Source organism: Haliotis asinina, chromosome 14 (assembly GCF_037392515.1).
Source record: "Haliotis asinina isolate JCU_RB_2024 chromosome 14, JCU_Hal_asi_v2, whole genome shotgun sequence".
Lineage (NCBI taxonomy): Eukaryota > Metazoa > Mollusca > Gastropoda > Lepetellida > Haliotidae > Haliotis > Haliotis asinina.
Window position 1 is genome coordinate 2794897 of NC_090293.1, and position 16811 is coordinate 2811707.

At 41.1% G+C, this 16811-nt stretch overlaps 2 protein-coding genes across 3 annotated transcripts in view; one reads left to right on the top strand and one right to left on the bottom strand.

Annotated features, from left to right (window-relative positions):
• Window positions 1–3457: 3457 nt before the first annotated feature.
• Window positions 3458–4318, bottom strand: LOC137262003 (uncharacterized). The gene has a single exon (XM_067799804.1). The coding sequence runs from the start codon at window positions 4316–4318 to the stop codon at window positions 3458–3460; it is 861 nt and encodes a 286-aa protein (XP_067655905.1).
• An 11325-nt stretch (window positions 4319–15643) lies between these two features.
• LOC137262298 (protein rtoA-like) overlaps window positions 15644–16811 on the top strand; it is a 34177-nt gene continuing 33009 nt past the window's right edge. Inside the window, exon 1 of one of the 2 annotated variants that reach the window (XM_067800115.1) lies at window positions 15644–15807. In XM_067800115.1, the coding sequence (XP_067656216.1) occupies window positions 15750–15807 (58 nt within the window). In that variant the 5' untranslated portion in view covers window positions 15644–15749. The remainder of the gene's footprint in view (window positions 15808–16811) is intronic. The other variant, XR_010954908.1, reaches the window with a different exon arrangement.

Consider the following 16811-nt stretch of genomic DNA (forward strand, 5'->3'; position numbering starts at 1 on the left):
TTTCATCGGCGTACCCTGTTTGTGGTAAGTTTATGATTTACTTTTCATAAATCGTTGCCTTCAGTTGTTGTCTTCTTCTAAAGCTGAAGCTTTGACACAAGGCAATCAAAGTCGAATAGTTCCATCTTATAATAATCCGTTTCAGAAGGAATGACATGATATGGAAGAAAATGATATGGATGAATACACTAAACGCCAAAAGAAACGCTATCCTCCTGCCTTTATAAAATGCTGAAAAAAACTATCAAAGATATGTTAGAAGACACTCATACATACAAAAGCTGAGCAACACAGCTTTATGCAATTCAGGAAAAGAAATTCTCAAGTGCATTCACATTTAGGTGAAATGCATCTTTTTCAGAAGAATCAATTTATCCTATTCGATCAAGCCGAAATAAACCAAAAACAGTGATTTAGATGTCCAAAATAAAGGTTCAAGTAAGATTCTGCTTTGAGACAAAGATAAATAACTTTAAAATCATCTGTTAAATTAAGAAACAACAACTGTTGTGGCAGTTGTAAAATTGTCAAAGAATCTTTTCTATCATTTCAGTCCTTCAAAACAGCGAGTGAGTGAGTTGGTTAATGTTTAGCGTCACATCGGCCATATTGCAGCTATATAGTGACGAGAACAATTCAGTTTATATCAATATTGAAATCAATATACTGAGAACGTAAACACACCGGACTATCACAGATATGGACATAAAACTAGTATAGATTGCCAACACCGGAGGGTAGATCACCGTACTAGGGACCATGGAAACTACAGTATATTGCTTCCTGTATGGACCCTAGCTGGATTTACGCCATCCCTTCACCATTGGTGATAGAAGACAAATCTAGCCAGAAATAAAAAACACACATACACATACGATTGAAAAAAGTGTAACGTTTAAATATACTGCAAATGTGTTGGGAATTACGTACCGTGACAGGGGGATAATAATTTTACAATACTAAAACCGCCTTTTGAGGAGAAGATATTGTCCTGGATCCAATGACCGTGGCACAAGCCACTGCCCCACCGTTCTTGGACCCGTCTGTAAATAAGGATTTGCAAGTGGTATCTTATTCGTTTTACTAATTGATTATAATTTTGTTTACATTGTAATCCATTAGTTTCTGACTTCTTAAACTGTGTTGGAGTTAAGTCAACTTGTCGTTTCGCCATGATAGAAGATCCTCAAGTAGATTACCCAGTATCAACTTTTACAGGAGAGGAGACTGCATCAGAGTACGTCATTGACGAAGTAGATTGTGAAGAGTCAGTGGCAACCAGTTTCTTAACTCCACTGAAAGATATACTATTGGTATATCTGACTTTAAGAATTTCAGACTGTAAAAGAAAACAGGACAAGAATTTTAAGAGCACATGTTCACCACCACATCGGATGGTATCAGTGCAGTTAGTGCTTTCATGATTCTTACTGCAGCACACCAGTGAGTTGTGACAGGATTTAGCCCCACGCCCAAACTGCTGACATTTAAAACACCGCAGTATACGAGGTATACACACATCAAGCCTGATACGAATATAACCAGCTTTGGTCGACGATACAACCTTTGTGAGTGCAAAAGTGACAAGATAGGTATTTGTTTTAATCAACGTTTAACCATCTTTTCTGCTGAACCGCTCCACTGATGTTGCACACTGATACTTCATTTCTGATACAATCTCCTCTTCTGACATGTCAGAGAGGCACTTTGCACGACCATGTACAATGCCTCTGTATGAATACAATGTGTGCATTGGCAGATTAACAGACAGCTCTTTCTTTGCACATTAAGTAAGCAGCGATCCGAACCGCTGGCAAGTAACGTTCTTCACAGTACCACATATTCCTTAAATAGATTTAGAAATTACGAAGGGGTTCAGTTTAAGTGGCTGCCCTTCAGTTCCCTCTCCTACCAAACAACAGGGCCAAGAATCCACATTCTTTGTGCCTGATTCATCCTCAGAAGATGAAAGAGTGTCTAAGTCAAGATGTCTTCTCTTTGTCTTTGAATGAGAATCAGTTATTGTTGGGTAGCCATAATGAGTTATTTATGGTTCGACACACCTGCTCCCCACCCACCATGGAGTGGGTGGAATCCGACAACATCAAGGTTACAGAGGTGCTGTACGTCAGCAATACAGAAGCAGGAAGCTAATATTGCTAAACTGAGGCTGACAGCTATCAGAAGACAATTGGAACCTGGAGGTCTTCATTAGGCAATGAAATATAGTGACAATTTGCATAATCAAAATTCAAGGTACCAAGACCCAATAACAAGACAAAGTGTCATAATAATAATCGTTGCGCACAGAACCTGACGTGACAAGCCGATTGGTTGAACCTGGTCCATCTGCTTAAAGTGGGCTGTAGTGTTTGAACGGTTCTTAGCGTTACTCAGCACCCATCACGGGATGGTTGGTCACGGGTGCCTATTTTAACACAGTTTTTGCATTAGTGAAAACAAGTGAAACTTGTCTTGGTGAAAAAGTGTTTAGGTACATCTAAAATGGTCTCTGTTACCATTATTGCTTGCACAGATACATTTTACCATTTTCTGTGTACACATGGCAAAATCAGTCGCCAAAACAGCAATATTCAAGCAGTATTTACATCCATTTCACTTGCATATTTATTCTACTGGGTATATAAAGCAACTAGAATGCGTGATACGGCACACAAGTACGAGACATATGTCACGATTAACAGCTGCAGAGAGAGAAAAATCTATTGGGATGTTGCAGATGGAGGCGACATACAACGCCCTCTGATGCCACCGTATCACAGTCATGACTTATTCAGCGCTATAGGGAGACCACAAACAAACCAAGAAGTGCACGTCCACGCATCACAACAGTAGTTGAAGATAGGTACCTCCGTCATTAAGGAAGGAGAGTAACGTTTCTTTTGGCTTTTAGTGTATGTGGTGTTTTTGGACGTACAACATTATAACTTGTTTATTGACATACTTCGTTCAGTACCACTTATCTACACATCCCCACCACGTATCCTCACCATCTTACCACTTATCCACACAACCCCACCAACCATACCCACCACTCGTCCCCACATCCCCACCACTTGCCCCCTCACATCGCCACCACTTATCCCCCACATCCACACACCCATTCCCACATTGTCACCACCCATCCCCCATACAGGCGGTGGGAACTGTTAGTACTAATAATATCACTGACACAAGTTCTGCTGTACTCTTTAAGGATTCAGAAACCATTCACAAGCAAAAGGTCACACTATTCGTTATACGCAATAGGAACCTTGTAGTTCTGCTGTATGCGCACTGACCACCCTGTGTCCTTAAAAGGACGTTGCACTGAAAGTAGTTATGTTGTTTATCAACAGGATCTGTCTACCTTACAAGCCCCCGACTAACCCGTACACAGAAGAACCAGTATACCCTCGAGTGTGACAGTGAACAGGAAGTACAAACATCGCATCATCTAGTGGAAACACATCATGGACAGGCAGAACATCAATGGAGCTGATGTCACTGGTACTTCAACAGGGAGTACAACCATCGCATCATCTAGTGTAAACAGATGATGGGCAGGCAGAACATCAACTGGAGCTGATAGCACGGGTACTTCAAGAGGAAGTACAACCATCTCATCATGTAGCGTAAACAGATCATGGACAGGCAGAACATCAACTGGAGCTGATGGCCTTCGTGCCTCAACAGGAAGTACAACCATCTCATCATCTAGTGGAAACAGATCTTGGACAGGCAGAACATCAACTGGAGCTGATGGCCCTCGTGCCTCAACAGGAAGTACAACCATCTCATCATCTTGTGGGAACAGATCATGGACAGGCAGAACATCAACTGGAGCTGATAGCACGGGTACTTCAAGAGGAAGTACAACCATCTCATCATCTAGTGGAAACAGATCATGGACAGGCAGAACATCAACTGGAGCTGATGGCCCTCGTGCCTCAACAGGAAGTACAACCATCTCATCATCTTGTGGGAACAGATCATGGACAGGCAGAACATCAACTGGACCTGATAGCACGGGTACTTCAAGAGGAAGTACAACCATCTCATCATCTAGTGGAAACAGATCATGGACAGGCAGAACATCAACTGGAGCTGATAGCACGGGTACTTCAAGAGGAAGTACAACCATCTCATCATCTAGTGGAAACAGATCATGGACAGGCAGAACATCAACTGGAGCTGATGGCACTCGTGCCTCAACAGGAAGTACAACCATCGCATCATCTACTGGAAACAGATCATGGACAGGCAGAACATCAACTGGAGCTGATAGCACGGGCACTTCAACAGGAAGTACGACCATCGCATCATCCACTGAAAGTTTGTAAAGTTTAATTTCATTACTTTTCGTTTTCCCCGAATGTTGTAATTGTTTGGGTATTTTAACATATTCCCCATACCGTATACTGCATTAACACAAAGGATTTTCTATAATCTTTAAGTACTATATGAGAAGAACTAAACTTATTGATTGAGATAATCAATCTTTCGACCAACTAGATTTGAAAGTTTTATCAAATCAAGTCACTGTTAACTGAGGATGTATGCGTTTCTTATTCAAGACTCCAGTAACCTTATCTTCGCTATGGTTGCCTATTGTGGAATTGTCGTTGCTGCAGTAGCCGTCGCAATAGTGGTATATGTCTGCTCGAAGCGAGGAGAGGGAGGAAAGAGGTTCAGACATTATCACATGTAACATTTGTCATGGCAACAGTGAAGATGCTTAGCAGCATGGTGGGTCAACTGCTACGCCGAAGATCTGGGTGTTATTACCCGTTTTTACATGTGTACACTTGTGATAGGGCTGGCCTGTTGTCGAGCATAACATAAAAGTAAACCCATCTATAACTATAGGGCCTGGCAAACCAAGGGTATTGATCATCAGAGAAGGAACCAACGGGAATGGATGAGGGAATGGAACCAAAGATCATCAGAGATCCTGGTACACATGTCGTGTTGTGAAGCATGTCCTCCAGTGATCTTTGGACTTTCCCGTCACTGCCACTCGCCTTCAGTTCTTAGACTTTGTTGCCGTTGGGCTTTCTTCTAAGAAATGTGTTTTCTCCAAGTTTCCTTTACGCCGTATCATGTGTTGTTACTTCCCATGTTGAATGCATGTGGAAAGTGTTTAATTAAAGCAAGTTAGCACGTCTCATGGTCCGATCCTTAAAGGATCCATTTTTGAAGAAGCATTTCTGTTGAGTTCCTAATTAGAGGTGTCAGAGATAGTAAATATATACGTGTTTGAAGGGTTTGAAATACCCAAGATTTAACTAGTTTTTTCATTTTGACTGTTTCAGAAATGCAGGACGACTTGCCTGTGAGCTCAAACGAAGAGCCCACTCCTGAACATTCATCATGTATTGGAAACACTGACGAGGGGTGGTCAAAAAGTTTTGAGAACAAGATGTACAATTAACTGAGCAGATTTCGAACTTTTAATTTTCACTAACATCTTCCTCCAGTTCAATACACTTTACCCATGTGTGCTGTAAGCTAGCAATACCCTGGAGATAGGTTTGTCCCTAAACCAAGCTCCTGTTGTAGCCTTGAGTTCATCACCATTGTTAAATCTTCTTCCAAGCAAGTGAGACTTCAAATTTGAAAAAGTAGGACTGTACTCGTGGATTCTGTTTGCCTTCTAGTGTGAGGACACGAACTACAGATCTGTACCTAGCTTTAGAATTCTCCTTGATATCAATAGTGTATATGGTATATCTCTGGTGGAGCAGTTGAGGCATCTCATGAATGATAAATGTATGCAATACTACTAGAGGCATAGTTATTTCACAACTTTAGGTAGTGAATACTGAAAACGTTTTGAACTACCCTCATATGTAAAAGGTGAGGCATTTGCTTTGATTCTACATATGGATACGAACATTTTGTGACATTGATGCAGTCATTTTCTTTGATATTAAAATACCACTGAATTAAGTACCCTGTCAGGAAACGTTAACCCACACACTCCAGAATCCCACGATAGTCAAGCAAAGTGGCATGCCAGAAACTTGGTGAGACGTCATATACAGTGATGGCGTCAACTGAAATGACAGTTTTGTTGTTGAACTTAATGAGTAAGAAAAAAGTCCGCCCCTTATTTCGCGTGGCGAAAACAATGTAATCAGAAATGTGTCACTACATTGCCAGAATTAAAGGGTGTATGGTTCTCCGTATTTGTAGAAACATTTGACATGATTTCAGATGTGTATAACAAGGGGACAAAGACACGAGCTACATGAACATGTCAACAAACTGAGAGTACAACAGTACCGTTACTAAGTTCTGATAAATAATTAGATCTTAAATTGTTTAACATGAATGTTCACGAAGTGACCATAAACAACAGAAAAAACTGGCCTATACATAAGTGCCCCACACTGTATAGTTGCCAAGGTTTACTGCCATTCTGCCTACATCTCATGCTGTCTACAGACATCATAAAAATGTAGGCAGAATGAGAAAATCAGGCTACCCCTAATTTAGAAACGGACTTGCCCATGACAACAAAATAAGACAGCCTGATTGGTGTTTGATGAGAGCGTTATGCTGGACCATATAGAAAGCTTTACTAAAGCTTACTAATATGGTCATGGTGTATCGTCTTTCTGCTTGCTCCTTTATAACTTCTTGGTCCAAATATAATATATGGTCTAAAGTTTCTCACTTTATAAATGCTTAAGCGAGTTGTTTTACATACGTGGGATGTGAGTGACATTGGTCGAATGGAGTCGTGGCCGTTGTTGGGTTTCACCGGTTTCCCTACCCTGGCTGTTTTCCAAGATGTGGGTATATTAACTGACGTCCAGATATACTTGAAGAGATTATGTGTGAGGTTTTGCATGTTTAATACTGTGTTTGTGATGTTGTCTGGACCTGGGACTGAGGCTGTTTTTGGATTTGAGGGCTGCCTTAAGTTCATGTATGTTCATTTGCTTGTTTATGGGAAGTGGACAGCAACTGCATTAGCTTTGTCTTTGTTTGTGGGAGGTTTGGTGAAATGATTTTATGGAATTGCCCTGCATGGCTTTAATTTTGTTCCGCAGTTTCCTAGAGTTTTGATAGGTAAGTCTGAGTGATGAGCAGAAAGTTTTCCAAGGATCAGTTATTGCTGTCCTCATAATTTGTTTAGTTTTCCTTCTTAGTTTTTTTAAGGCAAAACAATTAGGATCTGTGCCTTTTATATTGTTTAAGTTACAGATATCTAAACACAGTTTATCTATCATGTCAACGTTGTAGGTAATTTAAATAGCACACTATGATTAGAAGAGAAAAAAGTTTGTTCACTGGTGTAATTGATAGGTAAGAAATCAGTAAGTAACAAAATGATAAGAATGTCCACATTGCAAATATTAATCAGTCTGCTTATCAAAACAATTTATACAAAAAACCGAAGGCACAAAAAGGCACAAAAAAATCTTCTACTTTATTTTTCTTGTGGGGAGGTAGTGTCTGTTATTATCGATCGCTTTTTCATTCTGCCTACACAGTTGTGACCAACAGACCATGACTTGTGTTTTATTTAGCCGTAGGCAGAATGAGAGAAGACCGTTGCCAACCCATTGGAGTAAACGTGTCATACCGCACCAGCGATGGGATTAGGTCAAGTCGACCTATGACGTGTTGTTGTAAAGTCATATGGCATCTTCCATATTTGAAGTGGTAGTACGGGCATTGTTAATGATTACTCAAGATGTGATTTACTCTAATCCAATCAATAAACGCTTCATGCCTAAACAAGAGTTTAATGATTGATATTACCTTTGAAAATTTATACTAGGCACATAAAGAAACTGTGCATTGTCAAAATATTATCCCACTTGATAAGTACGATAACAATGTCAAGGGTATATATAAACTTTAATGGAGTTATCATGAGACCAAAACACGTCGGGCGAATTTTAATTGTAAAGTCAATCACAATGACGTCACGAGTCCAAAAGCAGGACAGGGGCCAAACGACCATGTCACAAGCTCAATAACGGGTATGTCCACCACCATTGCATCGACAACGCATAGAGCCTATCAAACGTGCAAGGGAGGCTTGTGGGATGTCACGCCAGATTCTCTCAAGTTCTGTTGCAAGGACGTTTTCTGGCGGATGAGGAAGACGGTGTAGACGTCGATCCATCTCGTCCCAAGCATACTCTGTCGGGGGGAGATACGGTAAATTTGCAGGCCAAGGCAGTAAGTCAACGTTGTGGTGTTGCAAGAAATCCATAACAGCCCTTGTCGCATGAGGGCGGGCATTGTCCTGTTGGAATGTTAACCCAGGGCCATGACGTTGCTGAAAAGGATTTGCCACAGGTCGAAGAATCTGCCCCCTGTAGCCCACGCCAGCCCTGGACAATCACCAAAGGACTTCTTTGGCGTGCTGTTATTCCACCCCAAATCATCGCGGTATCACCACCAAAGCGATTCCTCTCCAAGACAAAGGCCTGTGCATAACGTTCTAACACGCGTCTATGGGCACGTTGACGTCCATCACTATGGGGAATGTGTGAGATGTAAACATGAGACGGACGGTCCCTTTAATTAGTGCATCACACCCGTGCATCACACGTGACACAGTGAGCCAATCAGAGGAGTTTACTGTAAGCGGGGCGTCCGTGCTGCATATGTGCATCAGTCTCGTCTTGTCTTCTGTCTTGTCCAGTCCTCGTGAATAAATGTTTTGTGTACCAGCCGGCGCTTTGATTGTTATCCCTTACATTTGGTGGCAGCGGTAAATGAAATTGAAGTTGCAACAGATGAAAACCCGACGTGTGAGTGAAAAATTGACTTTGTACATTATTATCGTCGCAATTGTTGTTGAGTGTTCAATGCAAAGTGAGGTTAACATGTCCGTCCCTGAGGGAGAGAATGCTGCTGGCTCCCAGAATGCTGACCAGTCGTGTACTTTCGGAGGAGGTTTTAAAATGCCAGTTTATAACCCTAAGCAAATGACATTTGCATATATTGACCATATTTACGAACTAAAAGCCTGGGGGTTTGGCTGGAGTTCAATTCCAAAACTTCATGGACTTGCACTTTTTTTTACCACCGGGTCATTGTGCTAGAGTGTTTGGTCTCTGCCCCCCTGAATTAAAATCTGACTTCGAAACTTTCAAGAAGTATTTGATAAAAGAAATTGACAGGACTGTTGAACGTAAACAAAATGCGGCAAGTGATTTCCATACCTTGTCACAAACGGTTTCTGAAACCATTGATGAATTTGTGCATCGTTTGCCTTTGAAAGTAGACGAGGCTTATCCTTCATTTGCAAAGTCAAATAAGGAAGAACTATGTGCTCAGCGTTTCTATGATGGTCTGTATTCCAAATCTGTTAGGGATCATTTACAGGTCATTGTTTGTCAGCAAGCTAAACTGCCCAAATTTGACAGTCTTGTAGATATGACTCGTCGTTTACAAGATACTGAGTCCCAGAAAAACTTGGATAATGCTGTAGTATTGCGTATCAAATGTTCATTTTGCAAAAAAACTTGGTCATAAGGCGAAAGATTGTCTTACTAGATTACGCTTAGTCTCTAGTCAGGTGGGTGCACATTCTGGTGTTATGTCACAGTCCTTTGGGTCACGTGGTGCATCGGGTTCAGGGAGACGTACACATGATGAGAGGAAGTGTTACCAGTGTGGTATGCGAGGTCACATTGCACGACTCTGTCGTAAGAGAGTGAATGTAGTGCAGCCATCTGCTTCACCATCCATGTTGTGATTGGTAGGCTAAGTACGCAAGCAGTCATTGATTCGGGTGCGTGTGTGTCATGCATTAGTGTTAGCTCGTTGGAGAAGGCTTTTCCTAGTGGGTGTCCATACAGGAAACGAAGTCGAAGCTTAAGAGCTTATCTGGCGAGTCAGTAGATGCTATCGGTACAGTTGATACGTGTGTCCGTATTGACGGTAGTATCTATGAGTGTATTTTCCATGTGTTGGAAATCAGAATGATCTACTTGGCTGGGATTTCCTATCAAAATTTGACAGTGTAACTATGGTACCTAAACATAATGAAGTCAAACTGGGTAACTTAATCGAGTCAGGGTTGCCAGTGTACATTTGACTGAATCTGTTGTTATACCACCAAGGTGTCAGAAAGTGACACCTGGACTCATCTTTAAAAGCATTTCTCCACCAAAACAAGGGCCTGCGGACATGATTTCGGCACCACATTCGGCGAGTCTGAAACTGTGTTGGGGGGAATACGGCTGAGTCCTGGGATGGTCCGGGCATTCATCACTGCAGTCTGAAACCTGTGTCGAAGATGGGCCAACCTTATCCATCTGTCCTGTCTTGGCGTTGTTACATGTGAACGTCCAGAACGTGGCCGATCGATGACGTCATTCGTGTTCTGGAAGCATCACACCGGTGCGGAAATGGTGTTCCGGTGGCAGTGGAAATGTGCAGCCACTTGGACATTTCCTAATGGACTATCCCAATGGCCTCCTGACATTGGCATGCTATGCGTTTCATTAGCCGTTTAAGTTTTTGAACGATCGCAAGAGCAGGGGTTGAGCATTCCACAGTCACTGTATTTGCTCTGTTTCTCTTTCCCGGAATGCACGTGCAACAATGTATTGCACACTTCAAGTACGAAACCACTGAAAGTGGCACTTGCATGTATGTTGGATACATGTCACTAATCTCTGAGTTTAAATCTTTATGTGTCTACACAAGTTTGATAAATTTGGATTTTAAATTTTTGCATGCACAGTTTCTTTATGTGCCTAGTATATAACGATCGATATCACTGAACGCCGGTGCCCTGTAATAGATCCCATTGGGATACACGGTACAGTGAGCGCATTGACATCACATGGCCGTAACCTGGCCAATTTTCATGAAAAGCTGGTGCATTCCACGTTCGCTTCTTGTAGTACCTGTCTTGAGAGGAACACATGGTTCATACTGAAAAACGATCTCATTTCTTCACATCGATCCAAGTGGATAAACCTGCCAAACTTGAGAGCAAAGGGATGCGAGTTCGAAACCAGCCGTCGCCACGATATGTTGGAAGTTTCTAATAATGTGATATTTTCCGATCAGTGATAGCAAGACAAATAAGACAGAGTTTCAACACCTTGGTTTAGATATCAAAGTCACATCCCAGGGATTACAATACACACCTCTGATTATATAGTGTAACCATGTGATACGATCTTGACAAGACTGTCTGAGACGACCGCTATAAGCGAGAACGATTGATAATCTAGAAATACAGTTAGGCGATTGCGAATGGAAAGTGACTGGTGAGTGAGTGAGTTTAGTTTTACGCCGCACTCAGCAATATTACAGCAATATGGCCGAAGTCTGTAAATAATCGAGTCAGACAATCCAGTGATCAACAACATGAGTATCGATCTGCGTAATTGGGAACCGATGACACGTGTCAACAAAGTCAGCGAGCCTGACCACCCGATCCCGTTAGTCGCCTCTTACGACAAGCTGAGTCACCTTTTATGGCAAGCATGGGTTGCACATGCTCCTGTACATACCTGCGAAAGCACACACCCCACACACCGTGAGTCCAACATTGTTTAATCGTCAGGACTTGATGGGTTTGTGTAACATGCAAACTACAATGTACTGTGACTAAGCGTTTACCTTCACGTCCTTGTGAGATAAGACAGTCACGTACACTTTAGCTCCGCGCAGATCCTCATATGGAAGCCCGGTCATTAAGGCAACTTGTGGATCTGCCGTGCATATTTTCTTGATCGAGAATTACTGCCGTTTATCGATGTAATCTAAACACCCATTGGCCAGATCACCCGTCTCCATGGAAACATGCAGTGATTTGATTGGTTATTTAATGAAGCTCGTGGAGTATTCACGCCTGATAGCCAACCGGAGTGTGCACTAACTCAGAAAGTGCTGACCATGCGTTTTCATGTCAAACCCTTGCTACGTCTGTCCAGTCAATCACACACACATTTTGATAACGTTAAATGGATATTCTAGTATTGCATGACACTGTAACTGTACTACAGCATAATACTACAGCACTGAAGGTTCTGAATATCATTGTCAGACTGATACTAAATCAACATTACAACGTACACAGACAGGTTTATGAATCGTATGAAGTAGTACTTAACTCTTCAGGCGTAAAGCTTCTTTGGTTATGCAGTAATTTCAGTTTTGTTTGTGATGCTCACATACTTACATGAAAGTGTCTAGCTCCATGACACACATGTAAGTGTGTAGCTACACGATACACATGTAAGTATGTAGCTCCATGACACACATGTAAGTGTGTAGCTACACGATACACATGCAAGTATGTAGCTCCATGACACACGTGTAAGTGTGTAGCTACACGATACACATGCAAGTATGTAGCTCCATGACACACATGTAAGTGTGTAGCTACACGATACACATGTAAGTATGTAGCTCCATGACACACGTGTAAGTGTGTAGCTACACGATACACATGTAAGTATGTAGCTCCATGACACACGTGTAAGTGTGTAGCTACACGATACACATGCAAGTATGTAGCTACACGATACACATGCAAGTATGTAGCTCCATGACACACATGTAAGTGTGTAGCTACACGATACACATGTAAGTATGTAGCTCCATGACACACGTGTAAGTGTGTAGCTACACGATACACATGTAAGTATGTAGCTCCATGACACACATGTAAGTGTGTAGCTACACGATACACATGTAAGTATGTAGCTCCATGACACACATGTAAGTGTGTAGCTACACGATACACATGCAAGTATGTAGCTCCATGACACACATGTAAGTGTGTAGCTACACGATACACATGTAAGTATGTAGCTCCATGACACACATGTAAGTGTGTAGCTACACGATACACATGTAAGTATGTAGCTCCATGACACACATGTAAGTGTGTAGCTACACGATACACATGCAAGTATGTAGCTCCATGACACACATGTAAGTGTGTAGCTACACGATACACATGTAAGTATGTAGCTCCATGACACACGTGTAAGTGTGTAGCTACACGATACACATGCAAGTATGTAGCTCCATGACACACATGTAAGTGTGTAGCTACACGATACACATGTAAGTATGTAGCTCCATGACACACGTGTAAGTGTGTAGCTACACGATACACATGTAAGTATGTAGCTCCATGACACACGTGTAAGTGTGTAGCTACACGATACACATGTAAGTATGTACCTCTAGGACGCATATGTAACTATGTAGCTCCATGACATATTACACCCCAATGTGTTGTGATGACGAAAATATCGTCAACCACAGTAACCACATATGGTTAACAGCTGGTTTCTCTGTTTGGCTGATGTGTCATTAGCGACCATTTTTGACTGGTTTGTCACCCTGTCGTCGTAGGCTAGTGTGTCACCAGTGACCATCCCTAGCTGGTTCGTCACTCCGACATCACGGGTTGTATGTTATCAGTGACCGTTTTCATCTGGTTTGTTACCTTTGGCCGTTCCGATCAAGACCCATTTGTCTCTGTTCGAACTGGGTTATTAGAGTCCACTTGTTGATAAAAGATTACATGAGAAAAATTATGTTCTTTGAAAGTTGTGGAAATAAATGCAAGTCTATGCTTTTCGAGCAAGTCTTAGTATAGAGTAGACATGCAACGTAATGTAGGTTACCTTTGAATGGTGTGTCGCTAGCGTGGCATAATGAAATTAGGACAAATCTCCCCCAAAGTCGACTTCAAGTGTTTTTGTAGTGAGACGTAGTATCACTGACAGATTCCCCTGCATGTTTGACATGTATCTTGTGTGTAATTTGACCCAGATTGAAATTCATTCATGCATAACAAAATGAACGAAATGTTTTGCGAGTCGTGTAAGGGACGGACAGAAAATATGGATCATTTTCCTACTGTTATAGTGTCTACTTCAGGACAGCCATGACCAAATATTTCCAAAGAGCAAAAACTACGTAGCCAGGACATATGATATTTAGTAATTATTATTCAATCTGCATTCTTAATCTTTATTACTAACGCAGAGTACATCGTTTAGACAGCTACCCTGTTCATCTTTGTCACTTCCATTATTTACCCAATATGACATTTATGGTCTTTATTGGTCACCCCCTTGGCTGTGTCTAATGCTATTGGTTCCCTATCTGTCCATTGTTTAATCTTTGCCTGTCCATTGTTATTAAAATCTCTCTCTCTCTCTCTCTCTCTCTCTCTCTCTCTGTGTGTGTGTGTGTGTGTGTGTGTGTGTGTGTGTATTCATGTATACGTATTTGCAATTTGCAATATCTTGTGAAACCAACTAAAGAAGTTCAATGGCTTAAACTATGCCTTCGTCTTCATCAACGTATTCATTCATTTTTGTCAACATGTTGTTCATTATGTTGTTCTTAATTATGAGCTCATTCCCCCGTCGACGCGCCCACCGTATCCACACGCTGACACTATCATTGTGACACTATCATTGTGACACTATCATTGTGACACTTTCTTATGAGCACTTTCCTAACCTTCTTACTGGCCAGGTTAGACTTGTCGTGCGTCAATAAAGGTTCCATGTAAGCAAACAGAAGTGACAAAACCCTTTCCTCATCCACAAGAAATATCTGCTAAAAGTAGTTTAACTGTCACTCTATCATGAGTTTCAAAGCACGAAGGAAACATTTTAGGGCTTGATCAGGTAATTTAGTACTCAATGACTACCAAGTACTGAAGACATATTGCCAAACCTTTTTACCAGCTTTACCAATTGGCAGTTCTACACACTGACTCCAGAGACACGAAACCCGTGAAGGTTCCGGGGTAGAATAGGCCTTCAGCAACCCATGCTTGCCATAAAAGGTGGCTATGCTTGTCGTAAGAGGCGACTAACGGGATCGGGTGGTCAGACTAGCTGGCTTGGTTGACACATGTCATCGGTTCCCAATTGCGCAGATCGATGCTCATGTTGTTGATCACTGGATTGTCTGGTCCAGACTCGATTATTTACAGACCGTCGCTATATAGCTGGAATATTGCTAAGTGCGACGTAAAACTAAACTCGCTCGCTCGCTCGCTCGCCAGAGACACGAATGAATGAAATAATACCGGTGGTATTTGTCATACAACTGAAATTCCTTTTCGCTCGTTGGTTTCTCACCGAGTTCTTTTACAGATTGATTTCAAGTCAATCTATTGTTTCAACTTTGGCATCAACATGTAACATGCATTGAAATGGAAATGTAATCTCTCACCCAGCCCCCTAAAAATCTAAAATTGTGTCACTGTTGTGTAATTGAGAGACATTTGTTGGTCAGTCTTCTTAGGAAAATGACTCTCATTGCTCCAATTCCTGTTAGATTGGCGAAACATTACTACTTTGAGTGTATTGGTTCCTGATGTCTACGATTGAAAGAGTAGATCTGAAAGGTGAAGAGGTCTACTCTTCTGTTAAGTTTGGTTGTAAGGATGAAACTGAGCTATTACACCAGGGATAGCGTTTTTAATGAGGAGATTATGTACCTGGAGATAATAAAATCCACTTCGACTTTTGAAGAACACTTGAACGAAACTTACATTGGATACACTTTTTACTATGTTTGAAGTGTTCCAGATACCAAACGTACTCTGACATGTCGAGTATACCAGGAAGTTTCGTCGACGTTACCTTTTAAAACAACCTTTGTCCTTTCCTCTCCTTTCTAATCACTCACTCAAAGTAATATACTGTGACTCTGGAATTGCATGTAATGAATTTACAAGACAGGAGTCAGTAGCAGTGCATCTAGCTACGGTCATGGAAACCTTCCTGTACTATATGTTAATTGTGATGGTTTCATCGGCTTCCGTTTGTGGTAAGTCTTCGAAACAAATTACTTTTTTCATATTTCGTTGTCTTCAAATGTTGCCTTCCTATAAAATTGAACCTTTGAAACAAGGCAATCAATGTCAAGTGCGTGTTTTCATCTTCTACTCAGTTTCAAAAAGAATGATCATTCGGAAGAAATGACATAACTGCATACACTGAACGCCAAAAGAAACGTTACACCCCTACCTTTATGTATCTGAAAAACTATCAAAGATTATTCTGTTAGAAGGCACCCATATACAAGAACGCTGACGAACACAAAGTTATGAAAATCACGAAAAGAAATTTCTCAAATGCTTTCATATTTAGGTAAAATACATCCTTTCCAGAAGAATCATTTTCTCCTATTTTCGACCACGCCGAAAAAAAAAAAAAACCCAGTGATTTACATGTCCAAAAGAAACGTTGAAATATAATTATAATTCCAGACAAAGATAAATGATTTAAAGTCACCGTTTTCAACTATTAAAACAAAAAAAACAACAGTTGTACCGAGTGTAAAATTGTAAAACAATCATTCCAATGATTTCAGACATTTAAAATTTATTTCTGCTGACTTGAACTAGTGAAAAGAAGTAAAACGTTTCCTTGATATTGTGAAAAAGTGTTTAGAAAATCTAAAATTATCTTTGTTACATTTCTTTTGTTGCAATGTAACATTTTCTGCATACACACAGCACTATCAAACTCCAAATATTCAAGCAGTATTTTCATCAAGTTAAATGATTCAACAGGGTATAAAGAGAGACTAGAACGCATGGTATAATACACAAGTACAAAAATATATGCCGTGATTAACAACTGAAGAGAGAGAAAGAGCTATTGGGGTGTTGTAGATGAGGTCGACATATAATGTTGTTGCCAGCGCCTTCGGATGCCATCGTATCACGGTTATTAAGACGTATTCAGTGCCACAGGGAGACTGTGGTCACCGTAGACAGACCGTGAAGTGGACGTCCACGCATCACAACGATAGTTTCCGCATTAAAG